Source organism: Gossypium hirsutum, chromosome D11 (assembly GCF_007990345.1).
Source record: "Gossypium hirsutum isolate 1008001.06 chromosome D11, Gossypium_hirsutum_v2.1, whole genome shotgun sequence".
Taxonomy (NCBI): Eukaryota; Viridiplantae; Streptophyta; class Magnoliopsida; order Malvales; family Malvaceae; genus Gossypium; species Gossypium hirsutum.
In genome coordinates, this window is record NC_053447.1 from 1,684,457 (window position 1) to 1,698,083 (window position 13,627).

The 13,627-nt window shown below is 37.2% G+C and overlaps 1 protein-coding gene across 2 annotated transcripts; it reads right to left on the bottom strand.

Moving 5' to 3' along the window:
• Positions 1–805: 805 nt before the first annotated feature.
• On the bottom strand, positions 806–3,980 carry LOC107904499 (ACT domain-containing protein ACR8). Of its 2 annotated transcripts, none has more exons than XM_016830892.2 (7): positions 3,583–3,980; positions 3,450–3,495; positions 3,222–3,336; positions 2,758–2,825; positions 2,086–2,652; positions 1,900–2,004; positions 806–1,813 (listed from the first exon to the last, which is right to left on the bottom strand). In XM_016830892.2, exons 1-7 carry the CDS (start codon positions 3,642–3,644, stop codon positions 1,448–1,450), a joined length of 1,329 nt encoding a protein of 442 aa, XP_016686381.2. In that variant the 5' UTR covers positions 3,645–3,980; the 3' UTR covers positions 806–1,447. The 2 variants fall into 2 exon arrangements, with proteins under 2 accessions (XP_016686381.2, XP_016686382.2); XM_016830893.2 differs by having other exon boundaries at positions 3,713–3,955.
• Between the last annotated feature and the right edge of the window lie 9,647 nt (positions 3,981–13,627).

Sequence of the window (13,627 nt, forward strand, 5' to 3'; positions counted from 1 at the left end):
TTGGATTCTTCCATCATCAAATGGTTGATTTGATATGCTTGTTGTCGTCCCATTTTTTGTTTTAGTTTTCTCTTTGCTCTCGGCAGAATAATGTCTGAACCTTTTCTTTATTTCTTCAGCCTTGGATCGGCAATCTAAGAGGTATTTTCGACCATCTTGTAAGGGTTTCCCTCATACTCCACCCTCGACATTAGGCTTGGCCCTTTCAACTTTTCTCCAGCAACCTCATCCCTTTCTTTGTTTAGTGCCATTATATCTTCGGTTCCCTGCTAGTTGGAGCTCGACGGAGCTTGGGATTCTCCGGACCAGCTAGTTTGACTAGTGGCTAAAGCCACTTTAACAGCCATAAGTTCTTCCACTGACGTTGGCTCCCTTCTGCTCCATGGAAATTCACGATGCTATTTTTGGGTCGCCGTGCATGGTCTCCCTGCGAAGGCATTACATGCCGGCGAAAAGTACATCCCCTACTCTCGCCTCCAGCTACTCCGACATTCCCTAGAGCTCCTCCGATAACAATGGTATTTTAGAGGCTAGGATTTTGTAGCTTTGAGGCCGGGGTTCTTAGGCCTATAATTTGTACACACCAACTAAATTAAAAATTAAATTTTAATAATACCATTTTACTTGTAATGATTAGAGACGAAACATGGTGAAGAATTTACCCTTTGGGCAAAGGATTCATTTTTAGTAAATCTAAAAGTGTAGGACCTTATGTCTCCATATGTTTCAAAAAAAAAGGACCTTATATCTCCACAATATTCAACTAACTAAAAACTATATTAATGGACCCAACCAAAACATAGTATACAAAAAAGAATATATTTTATAACATAAAGTCAACCATTATAGTTAATACTTGAAAGTCATTATATACAAATGTTATCCATTAGAAACCATGATTTTTCCACCACCTATTCCATTTTTTTCCCCTTTACTACCAAACTATAACTCTTAGCAACCATTGTGGGCAACAAATAATACCAAATTCCACCATTTTCACATACATAAAGGCTATAAACCGTTAAAATTACTATGGAGATCGCAAGAATAGGATATAAAATACATTTTACTCTCTAAATTCAAAAATTGAACAAATTAATTCATATAAGTTAAATCAAAAAGTAAAATAATCCTTTTGTTAAATTTTTCATTCATTTCTACTGTTATAAGATTTTTGTGCATCAACATGACGTTCATATGGCACATCATGTGCCACTGTTTGATTTTTCAGTCATGTATGCTAATTTTAAACAGTACAAATAAAAGAATATTTTAACAAAAAAGACTAGTTTGTCTAATTTTTTAAGTAGAAGAGTTAAAATGCAATTTGACTCGTATATATATGAAGGTCTCTATGATATTTTACCACTATCAACCCCAAAAACTGGAGCAAAAGAATATGCCTATTTTCTTCAACCAAATTTCCCCTACCATGGAGTTGTCACCTTCAAGAATAGGATTTAATCAACCCCAAATTGTATAGGTTCTTTCTCACTAAGCTCCCAAGCGATAACAAAACCGCCCCGCCAACCCCGATTTCGTGTTCATCCTGCCTTTCAGCCATTTGATGATGCCTAAATGGTAGTTCCTTCACCTTCAAGTTACCTAAGCCGATCTTTTGTCTTACAGATTCAATACTTTTGGGATCTACTAGGTTCCTGGTCGCATCGGTTACATGAAAAACATTCATTGCCATGCCCATCGCGGTTGATATTTCAGCCCTTGTCACATTCAGTCCATTTTCTCTGAACGTTCGGGTCACATCGGTTAATAAACCTTGCCTATCTGATGTGCATAACTCAAGCCTGATGCCCTGAAATCACATATGAACTAGTATGCGTAAGTGTTTGGAATATAGATGAACATTGAAAATCGAGAAGGATCTGAATTGGAATATACCTCAGATGCTCTCCTTTCGATTGCAGCTTGTAAGCATTGGATCAGTCGATGCCTTTCTGGTTCCGAACTAATTGGGGTTCCATCCGTGTGTCTAATATAAAATTCCTGTTACAAGAATCAACAAATTTTAGGTCCAAAAAGTCTAGGAGCCAATGTTTGTAACCAAAACATGAAACAACATAGTACCAGATATGCTTTATCCCCAGTTGTGTTAATAGAGGCATGGAACACAACATATTCCATGTCTGTCAATGTGCAAACAACATCGAACAGAAGCTTAGGCCGATCCTCACATTGAACATTCACGACTGAATAACCCCTTTCTGTCCAATTTTGTACATTGACAACCAGCGAATCCGTCCAACATTGCAAATCAGGCTTCCGTTCATAGTCACGATCTGCAGACATCATTTGATGTAACCTTCTCTCAGTGTGTGTTACAGCCATAGAAACTGAAGTTCTCGCACTACGAATATCATTGTCCCCTCTCAAAACATTCCTTAAACGTGCTTCAATCCTGTCGATTCGTCGTGAGTCCTCGATCGGGGACCCTGAATTACAATCTTTTACATAGATTAAAGACGCAATCCGACCGTTGTGAGTCCATACTTTAGCATCCACCACATTGCATTGTAACTCAGCTAAAACAGCAAATACTTCAGACAAAAGACCAACTCTATCTGTTCCAGTCAATTCCAACGCTGTTAAGCCATTAAATCCAAGGCTTTTATCAGGATAAGTGGTCTCAAGTGACTGTAGAACCCGAAAACAAACAGAACATACATCAGTTTAACAACGAATCAATGTAATAAAAAAGAACATTAACACTAAATAAAATCTAAGTGTTCTAATAACTACCTGTTCAATGTAACTAATAACACTCTCATCGGTTAATTTGTTTCCGTTTAGATCAGTCACATGAAAAACTGCAAATCCATAAAAAAAGAGCCAGTAACAGCAATTTCGAGCAAAGCCCAAAATTTATAACATGGAAACAGAACGAACTTTGGTAAAAGTACCCTTGGACTAGAAATTAGATTGCATTTTTCCCCTTTATTTAAAAAAATTGAGTAAATTAACCACTCCACGTTAGATCAAAGAGGAAACCAAAATTTTCTGTTAAAAATCTCATGTTAACAGTATAAACGGATGTAATTTTTAACCAAAAAAACCAGTTTGTTTTTTTATCTACCATGCATAGACTAATTTGCTTATTTTGTGAGTAGAAGGGGTAAAATACAATCCTACTAGGAGAGCCTCCAAGGTAATTTTACCAACAGACTTCATTTCAGAATTCATGCTTTAAATAATATTTTTCTTACCATCCATGAACCACTGGCCATCTGATGAAATGTAAGCCTTTTTAATTGAAAGATTAAGGTCTGTTAAAATCTGAACAGCATCTAACAATGTTCCATGTCTTCTAGCACTATCAACCTGAAGAAAAATCAAAGTAAACAAGAACTTGAATGAGCCAAAAAGCTTTGAAAAAAAAATCAAAGTGGGGGTGCCTTCATATTTCAGACCGGACAGGTTCAACGGAAGCTAACCTTAACAACTGTCGCTGTGCGACAAACGGTATTGTCGATTACCACCCTGTAAAAAGCAATAAAGCAAAATCAGCAGTAAAATCCACAAAAACGAAATGGGTTTTTGTTTCTTTGATGATTTTTTGTTGCAAACCTGGGAGTACTCATCCGAATAACAAGCTTTTGATATTCATCGAGACAAGCATGCCACTCCATTGTTTTCGTTTAGAAGAAACCCCAAAAAAATATTGAAAATTTTAAGGTAAACACCAAAAAAGAACAACCTTTTTTAATGTCTCGAAACACCTATGAAACCAACAATAGACCAAAATCTGGACACATTTAAAGCTCTTCTGCTTTGAATCCTTTTCTACTAAGTCGCAACTTTTTAACAACTCCCACAAAACTCTTCTTTAATTAAAGAGTTGAAAACGCAAAGCACGCCTTGTTGTTTTAAGCTCTTTTTTTTTCCTGGTTTTATGCTCTCCCATATATAAAAAAAAATGTTGTTTGAATGTTTGTATTATTGTAATATTTTACGCCTTGATTAGTGTGTGTATATATATACAGAGAAGAAAAGAAAAAAAATGGAGCGGGTAACGCCTACTCACTAAGTCTGCCCGTGCTGACCTGCTTTTTTCTTACACGGTGGTTAAATTTAATGATGCCACGTTGTCGATTAAAGTCCAGCTCGGATGCACGTTATGAAAGAGATTATAAACTGGAACCCCACACGTTGGACCAATTTGTTTTAGGCGAGTGCAAGCACTGAACTTATTTCCTTCGTTGCATGATATGTAGTTGTAGATCTAATTCATATATTTTAGTTCAACCGCTATTAGTTTATTTATTTTACGAGTTTTGAAATTTTATTTTTCACAAAATGTTGTTGTTACTTTTTTTTTATTTTCAAAATTTAATATGATAAAATATATTATTATTGTGTAATATTATTTTAGATTATTATTATTAAAAAAAATATTTGATTACTGAATTTAATAGACTTTGTTTACGTCAATATTGAAATTTTAAATATTGAAAAGTATAAAAATTTAGAATAAAAATTAAAATAAATTTATAACTTTACATATAATCATCTATTATTATTTAAATCAAAAATTAAAATTTTAAAAATATAAAAATTAACTACATAAATTATGTATGGTATCGAAAGAAGTAACAAAATTTAACCTCTATTTATATACATAAATGATAAATTATGTAATCTGAGTATTAAAATGTTTAAATTCAAACTTGATTGATAACAAAGATTTGTAGAGCAAAAATTATTAGTCAAATAAAAAAGAAAAAAAGGCAAATTGTACGTAGCCGTATTTAATTTGTCAAAAGGCAAAAAAAAAAACACCGCGCGCATGGGTTCAGAATTCAGATGTAGCCGTGGATGCACGCTTTCGAATTTATTTAGTAGTTTTTTATTTATTTTTAAATTACTTTTTTCAATAAAAAATTCTTTTCTTTTAAATGGATGATTTAAGACGTGTCGAACCAACACTCCGCAGAACATACATCTGGGGCCCACTGTCTGTAAATCAAGTACAGGGTTGTCAGAAAACACGTTCTCCGGTTTAGCTACACCGTGTCGTGTGCACCGGTTCCTACGTGCACGTCTTTACAGTTAAATGGCTATACAGCTGTACCCCAATTAAATAAATAACAAACAAACATGAAGCGGAACTTAATTCTTCTCAATTTTTGGGTAAATTGCACTTAAATCACTAAAATATTAATAAATTTACGTTTTGGTAACATAACTTCAAAAAGTTACATTACTATTGTATTATTCGAAAATTTTATTTAAGTCAGTGGGTTGTTATTATTAAAAAAATTCAACTAACAAGCTCCAAGTAAAGATTTGGCGATCGATATAGTGGATTAATACTCATCGACAAGTAGAATATATTTTAGATTCAAATCGATCAGTTAGTTAATGACAAAGATCAAAGAAAAAAATGTTTAGTTTTCTATTCACAATTTTATGAGGTTTAAAGTCGTTTATGAAAACAACTAAACTGTGGAAGGGGAATGAGAGCTTTCAATTGACACAAGCAGTGTAAATAGAGAAGATCATACAATAATAATTTTAATAATTTAATGACTTAAACGTTAACTTTCTAATAGTTTAAGAACTAAAACATAAATTTATAATAATTTAGTACCTTTAAATGTAGTTTACCCTTTTTTTAAGTCTACGTCTACATCGGCTTATGAACATAATTACGTAAATAAATAAATTAAAATCGAGCATGAAAAATAATTTACTTTGATCAGATATTTAGTTTTAATTATAAAACAATCTATTAACTCTACAATTAAGAAGTTGAAAGCATGCCACGTGGGAGCAAAGCTGTTAAAGCGACTGTTATTGGCGGTTAAAACTTGTGAAATTAAAAGGTTAATATTTAAAAGGGTGAAAGGGACCAGCTTCGGATTGGACATGGCGGGAAAACGGTTTATATTCCCGCCAAACTGGACACCGGTGTGGGCCACGTCATCGCGGAGATATCCAATTATACGTCAACTAGAAAAGCTTGGCTAGAGTCGGGGGCTTTTTACAACAGTGAAGAGTCAAGTACAGAGGCCACTGTGAGCTGGCACGTGGAAGACAGCTCAGCACGTGGATATCCGGCTGGGTCCCTTTGTTACTCACGTTTAAAAAGAAGTTATTATTAATTTTAAATTTTGGATTTTAAAATTTATCTTCAAGATTTGTTTTATGGTTTATGATTATGATTTGATAAATTTTGGAAGGTTTTTTCAAAAAAATTTTAGAAAAATGAAAATTTTAATTAAATTGAAAATATTTACTTTTTATTTAATATTTTAAAATAAAATTATTACAATAATTATGAATTATTTTCATATTTTAAACATAAAATATTTATTTTAAATTATAAAAAATAATAAATTATAACTTAAATAAAAAAATATTTCAATTCAATTAATCATAAATTTTAATTATTTCAAAAATTATCTAAACACATCAATTTAAATTGGTTTTTAATTTTTAATTTTTGTTTTTTTACTCAGCTTGCGCTTCTTTTGGCTCCAAATTCTAAACCGGGTTATACTTGGAGGAAGTGTTAAGCGGGATGGGAAGTGGGTTAGGATCCCATATAGCGGCGCCGCAAATCTCTCCGTGAGACACTCGAAGCATGTTTTCATCTAATGTTATTAAACACGTCACACTAAAAAATAAATAAAATAAATTCATTGATACTTTCCATTATATAAAAAGTAGGTGATTTTCGGGCATTTTACTTAAAAAAGCACATTTTTTTCAATAATTACGAAAATGGGCCAACTATTTAATTATTTATCGGATTGGTCCATTTTCCTCGAAATCGCTGCCACGTCAGCGCGATGTCAGGATACGCGTCAGAACATTGCTACCACGTCAGCACATCGCGCTGACGTGGCAGCGATGTCGGCCGCCACGTAGCGCGTTCCGGGGGACGCGATTTTGACTTTTTTTCACATTAGGTTTTTTCAGCTTTTAGGGCTTAAGGTTCAGGCTTTTTAGGGGTTTTAGGTCCGGGAAGAAATAAATTTTTTTGACCTTTCTGAGCAAATAGTATAAAATCGCATATAGCAGGATGCTATTTGAGAAGAAATTTTGAAATCGCGCCCTCGTTAACGCGCTCTTGCTACAGTAGGTCATGGATGAAATATTTTTTTTTGACGTTTCTGAGCAAATAGTATAAATTCGCTCCTAGCAGGATTCTATTTGAGAAGAATTTGTAAAATCGCGCCCTCGTGGACGCTAAATTGCTACAGTAGGTCATGGATGAAATAAATTTTTTGACATTTCTAAGCAAATAGTATAAAATCGCTTCTAGCAGGATGCTATTTGAGAACAATTTGTGAAAATCGCACCCTCAGGGACGCATTTTTGCTACAGTAGCATGTTTGGGCTGAGGTTATAAATTAGGCAGAAAATGTTCTCAGAATACATAAGTCAGAGCAAAAATAATTTAGAGATGCTAAGAAGGTTAGAGTTTCAAATATGAGTGAACGTATTAGTGCTGTTATTTACTACGATGGTGAGGTTTGCCATACCGAGAATGGTGCTGTTTTTTTGTCGGAGAATACGGTGCGACTGGTTTTTAACCAGAACATAGATTTGACAGAACTTCGTAAAAGAATTAAGCGTAAAATTTTCGAAACGACGCCAATGAAAGTTCTGTCTATCACGTATCGATTTTGTTCTTCTGTTGATCCGATGACATATGACTCGTTCGACATAAAAGGTGCTCGTAGCTTGGAGGCAATGGTGCAGACTCATCTTGCTAGTGGAGCAGCTTATATTGAGTAATATGTACAATTTACATCGCCAACTGATGTACTTGCGACCAGTGTTCGAGATGTATACACGACCCCTTACCGACACTCGGTTAGCGGGTTACAAAATATGGAACAGCCCATGTTCGGTAGCGGTGTCGAATACACATCCCCCGCAATACACTCTGTCAGTGGATGAGACATGTACGTTGGTAGCTCGACGTCTGATGCTGGAAATACGTTCTGGGAAACGACATCAAGTTCTAGTGGGTGGCAATCTACACCCAATTGGGGACGTTATCAAATGCCCCGAAGAAGGGATGACATACTCCCTATGATGTCAACCGGTGAGGGGACCTTATACGCTGCAGATGATTGTGGGTTAGAAGATGTCTCCGATGTGGATCCATCTCGAGCGCCCGGACCGGATGGTGCAGAAGTTGGCTTATTTTCTGAACCGGAGCCTATTCCAACAGAACCTGAAGATGTTGAAAGGAGTTCAAACGAAGAAGAAAATCCACGATTCAGAGCATACTCACCTCCGGCCCACATGCATAATGTCGATCTCTCTGTAGATGATGCATTAGAGTTTCCAGATCTACCACACCGGTTGCGTAATCGTACAAGTTCGGGGGTAGATTCTGGTGAATTTGAAGTTGGTAATCAGTTTACCAACAATGATAGTTTTATTAGTGCTTTGAAGCAACATAGCATCAAAAACGGTGTTAACTATCACGTCGTTAAATCCAAATCTGATAAGTTTGAGGCGAAGTGTGCAGTGCAAGACGGCACATGTTCATGGAAGATCTACGCCTCATTAAGGAAAATAACAGGGTTGTGGGAGATAAAAAAGTACAAAGGTCCACATACATGTGCTGCAGGTACAGTATTGACGGTATATAAATTTTATTATGTAATGTTGCATTATTTAATGTACCCTGTTAATAGGTGTTTCACAATATCATTCCAAGATGGATTCAGCTATGTTAGCTAGCTTGATACTGCCCACGGTAAGAGCAGATCCCAGGACTTCAGTGCCGGTGTTAATTGCCAGTATCCGTAGCCAAATAGAGTACACTCCCTCTTACCGCAAGGCTTGGATAGCTAAGCAAAAGGCGTTGGAGAAGATGCATAGTGGGTGGGATGCCTCATATAATGAAATATGGCAGTGGTGTCATGTGCTAGACAGATACGTCCTAGGTGCCATCACAGACCTTGAAACGGAAAATGCGTACTACAACGGCCGATTGCTACTTGGATGTAAAGTGTTCAAACGCCTTTTTTGGACCTTTAAGCAATGTCGAGACGCATTTCCGTACTGCAAGCCGTTGGTACAAATTGACGGTACCTTTATGTTCGGTAGGTATACTCATTGGCTATTGCTTGCAGTGGCACAGGATGGCAGTGGGAGAATTCTTCCAATTGCATTTGTAATAACACCGGGGGAGTCGTCTGATGACTGGGATTTTTTTCTCTCTAGGTTAAGGTGGCATGTGTGCCCCCAACCTGATATCTGTGTTATTTTAGATCGGAGCGCCAGTATACTAGCTGTATTTGATCGAGAAGGAAGCTTATGGCAGAAACACACCATAGATATTGCCCAAGACACATTACTTCGAACTACTACACGTAATATCCGTCTAAGAGCGAACGACGACAAGTGACCAACATAGGTATTTAGTCTATATATGTGTTATTTCTTTTGTCAATCTGAATTAGTTTTATTGGTAGAAGTGGTGTAAGTTATTCGTTATGATTTTATATTGGCAGGGTATGAAATAAATAAAGATCGTTTTCATGAGATGTTGGCCATTTTACGTTCAATTAACGTAGAAGGGGCGGACTACCTTTGTAACATACGTTTCGAACAGTGGGCACAAGCATACGACAACGGCGTACGATATGGCCATATGACATCGAATCTGGCTGAATGCATAAATTTTGTTCTCAAAGGAACGCGCCATCTACCGATAACATCGGTTGTGCGAGAGACATATTTTCGTTTGACGATGCTATTTCCAAAGCGAGCAGCAAGTTATGCAGGCTAGATGCAAGGAGGCCATGTATGGTGCAGTAAGGTAGTTCGAGAAATTAACAAGGCCAATGCGATGGCAAACACCATGTACAGAGTGTGTCACGATCGAGATAATTTATGGTTTCGCGTGACAGAGTTTGACAGACCACACCAAGGTGTTGTAGGCGGGCAATATCGTGTACACTTGCGAAATAGGACTTGTGACTGTGGGAGGTTTGATGCACTTCGTTATCCATGCGCTCATGTTATTGCAGCTTGTCAGAATCTCCGTCTGGATCCGATGAGTTATGTGGACGAAGTGTACAAATTAGAAAACATGTACAACGTCTGGAGACATGTTTTCCCACTGGTCCCAGATGAACGTAGGTGGCCGCCCGTATCTCTTGCTCCTTTTAAGCTATTACCGGATAGAGAATTACGTCGCAAGCCAAAGGGTCGACCTTGCTCGACTAGAATACGTAACAATATGGATATCCGAGAAAGAGTCAGTTAAACGAAGTTGTGCGGATGGTGTAGGAATCCAGGCCATACAAGTCGATCATGTCCTAATCGCAATAGTTGAATGTAATTGTAAAAAATTAAGTTTGTGAAATTATTAATTGATAAATTGTATTATTTGTCAAATTATATAAAATTATTAATTGTTAGAACTAGTGAAAATATTTTTCCAAATCTAACATTATGTGAATGTTAAGGGTTAGGGTTTTTAAGTTTAGAGTTAGGGTTTTCAACTTAATTAGGTTAGGGTTTTCAACTTAATTAGGTTAGGGTTTTTAATTTAATTAGGTTAGGGTTTAGGATTTAATTAGTTAGGGTTTAGAATTTAATTAGGTTATGGTTTTTAAGTTTAGGGTTAGGATTTTCAACTTAATTAGGTTAGGGGTTTTAAGTTTAGGGTTAGAGTTTTCAACTTAATTAGGTTAGGGTTGTCAACTTAATTAGGTTAGGGTTTTTAAGTTTAGGGTTAGGGTTTTCAACTTAATTAGGTTATGATTTTTAAGTTTAGGGTTAAGGTTTTCAACTTAATTAGGTTAGGGTTTTCAATTTTTATCACATCAAATAAACTTCTATTTTATTACATCATATAAACTTCTATTTTATTACATCAAATAAACTTCTATTTTATTACATCAAATAATATCAAAATAACTCAAAAAAATTCAATTTTTATTACATCAATAAAACTTCTATTTTATTACATCAAACAAACTTCAAAATATTCAAAATATTTGTACAAATATTTTTAAATACGGTAATCAATGTCTATGCCCGGGGATTCAGTGCCACATGGCGGCCGTCGACGGTTACGCGCTAGATTCCTCATTTCTCTAGCTTCCGGCGGCGGTTGTTGTTCCTCCGGCGGGGATTCTGGTTCTTCCGGTACGGCATCTGGTTGTCAGACTTGGGACGATGATCCACCTTCGAAGAATAGTGTATGTGGAGGTGTTTGCATCACGAAGGGCGAGAGTGTTTGAAACCCATACGTTGCTGGGGATTGGTAAAAAGGAGAGCTCCCCGACGGTCCCTCTTGCGATCCCTCGTGTCCCGCTGACCTATACATCGGCAGCCTACTTGGCGTAACAGGAAATGGAGCTGAACCGGGCATTTGGCTCCAACCTGCCATAGGACTCGGAAAATGATACATATAAGGGTTAGGATACATGTAAGGGATAGGAAACGCACCTGACATCGTCTGAAAAAGCGATTGAGTGGGTATCATTGGTTGAATTACAGTGTCGGGTGAATGCCTCGATGCTCTAGTTGGGCCCGGTGATTGCATGGCCGCTGATGATGAGCCGGGTGAATGTTTGGGCCTCGTTGAGGGGCTACCTTCTTCGTCTTGTCGTCTTGGATTTAGAGGTCCGCATATTTCCCTTCCGATATGTATTTGCCGCTGCCTCTCCCCTGGCGTCAGTAAATACGACTTGCCATGGATCCTAAACCATGGCATGTATTCTGGAACGCACGCTAACTCCGGAACGATGATTCGTTCCCGAGTAGGTTGATATTCATGCCAATTTTCCCACATATCTATGTATCCGGACCAGCATTTAGGCCAATCCATACCTAATAGCCGAAGGTCGATTTTGTGGTGATCGTCAAACTCCTCAGGATCCATAGGAATCGGTTGTCTACATCCAAACTGTCGTAGCACTCTCTCTGTCTGGTGCGGCTCCACGGTTGCGAAGTTCATCAGCACGACTTTGACGCGCCAAGCGTTCAGATTTTGTAAAAACTCTTCCGGTATTACTGCCTGAATTGTTGGATCATCGTATGGTGTCCATTGAAACTATATGAACATGATAGAAATGTTAGTTATATACATAATACTAAATACTAAATACTAAATACAAAATATTTATTTGCAATAATACTTACTTGTGCTTCCGACCGTTGGTCCAATAGAAACCGTATATCTTCAAGTTCGGTAGGTAATCGAGCATGACTTGCCGGATGGTTCCACCTAATTAAATAAATTTTTAGCATACTTTTATTTTTAAAAATCTATATAATAATTGTAAAATCTAATATAAAATTTACCTCGTTATGAGTGGGAATGTATATGGGTGGTCCACTCGAGGACGTAGAAATAGAAAGCGAAACCGTGCCCATGACTGCAGTAATGACAGGCAACCTCTGATTTTCGCTCTCCTCAGTCGCGTCGCTCCACACATCTCCCGATACAACGTTGCCAAAACGGCAGACCCCCAACTAAATTCACCGACTTCTGTAAAATCTACGATTTTTAGGAGCCATCTTAGATGTACGCGGCTCCGTGACGTGTCAGGCATCAGATAACCTCCAATTGTTTAAAGAATGTATGCCCGAGCATATCAGATTCTTTCAATTTCGGTTGACTCTTCAGCCGGATCAGGGAATGTGTCACGTAACCAGCCCATCTCTATCTTACCTCCCTCCATTTTATTAGGAATAGCGCCCAAAAGTTCGTAGCACACCGCCTCCCAATTGCTAGATTGAGCAGTCTCGGTGACTGGCTTCCCGTCGACCGACAATCCCAATTGCAGACTCACATTTTCTAGAGTGATAGTGCACTCTCCACATAGATGATGGAATGTGTGCGTCTCGGGTCTCCACCTCTCGATCAATGTATTGATTAGTGTCGATTACAACTTGCATCCCCGGCTTACCGTCGCCACATGCCAAAAACCCGCTTCCCGCAGGTAGTTCTCTACCAACGGTGATGGAGGATCATGCATGTTCCGGATATTGCATTCCAACACCCGATCTACAGACTTTTATAACAAATAATAAATTAATAATTATCTAAAAAAGCATAAATAAAAAATTCTTAAATAATATTTAAAAATTAAATTTAACACTTACCATTTCCATTTGTTCCACCGATATGTGTTGCCTATCAAGACGAGTCAATGATCCGGCCATTGATGAAATCGTAGAAATTTTTACGATTTATAAAAATATAAGTAAAAATTTAAAAACTATTTTAAAAAAGGAAATTGAGAGCAAATTGAAAATAAATATGGGTTTGAGAGATTTTTGGAATGAAATTGAGAGAAAATTGAAATTAAATATGGATTTATGAGAATTTTTGAAGGAAATTGAGAGAAAATTGAGAGGAAATTGAGAGAAAATATGAGAGAGGATTTGTTTGTGAAAAAATAAAAAGGGGTGGGGGTATTTATAGTTTTTTTTGACCGTTGGGGGGGCAACGGTCAAATTTTTGACCGTTGGGCTCTGTTCACGCGCGGGCCGACATCGCTGCCATGTCAGCGCGATGTGCTGACTCAGCACATCGCGCTGACGTGGCAGCGATGTTTTGACGCGTACCCTGACATCGCACTGACGTGGCAGCGATTTCGAGGAAAATGGACCAATCCGGTAA

Excerpts from the sequence above, each read along its gene's own strand:
- LOC107904499 (XM_016830892.2), bottom strand. The coding sequence starts at position 3,644 with ATGGAGTGGCATGCTTGTCTCGATGAATATCAAAAGCTTGTTATTCGG. Across the intron at positions 2,653-2,757 it reads TTATTAGTTACATTGAACAG|TCACTTGAGACCACTTATCC; the intron begins GTAGTTATTAGA and ends CGGGTTCTACAG. Across the intron at positions 1,814-1,899 it reads TCGAAAGGAGAGCATCTGAG|GGCATCAGGCTTGAGTTATG; the intron begins GTATATTCCAAT and ends ATGTGATTTCAG.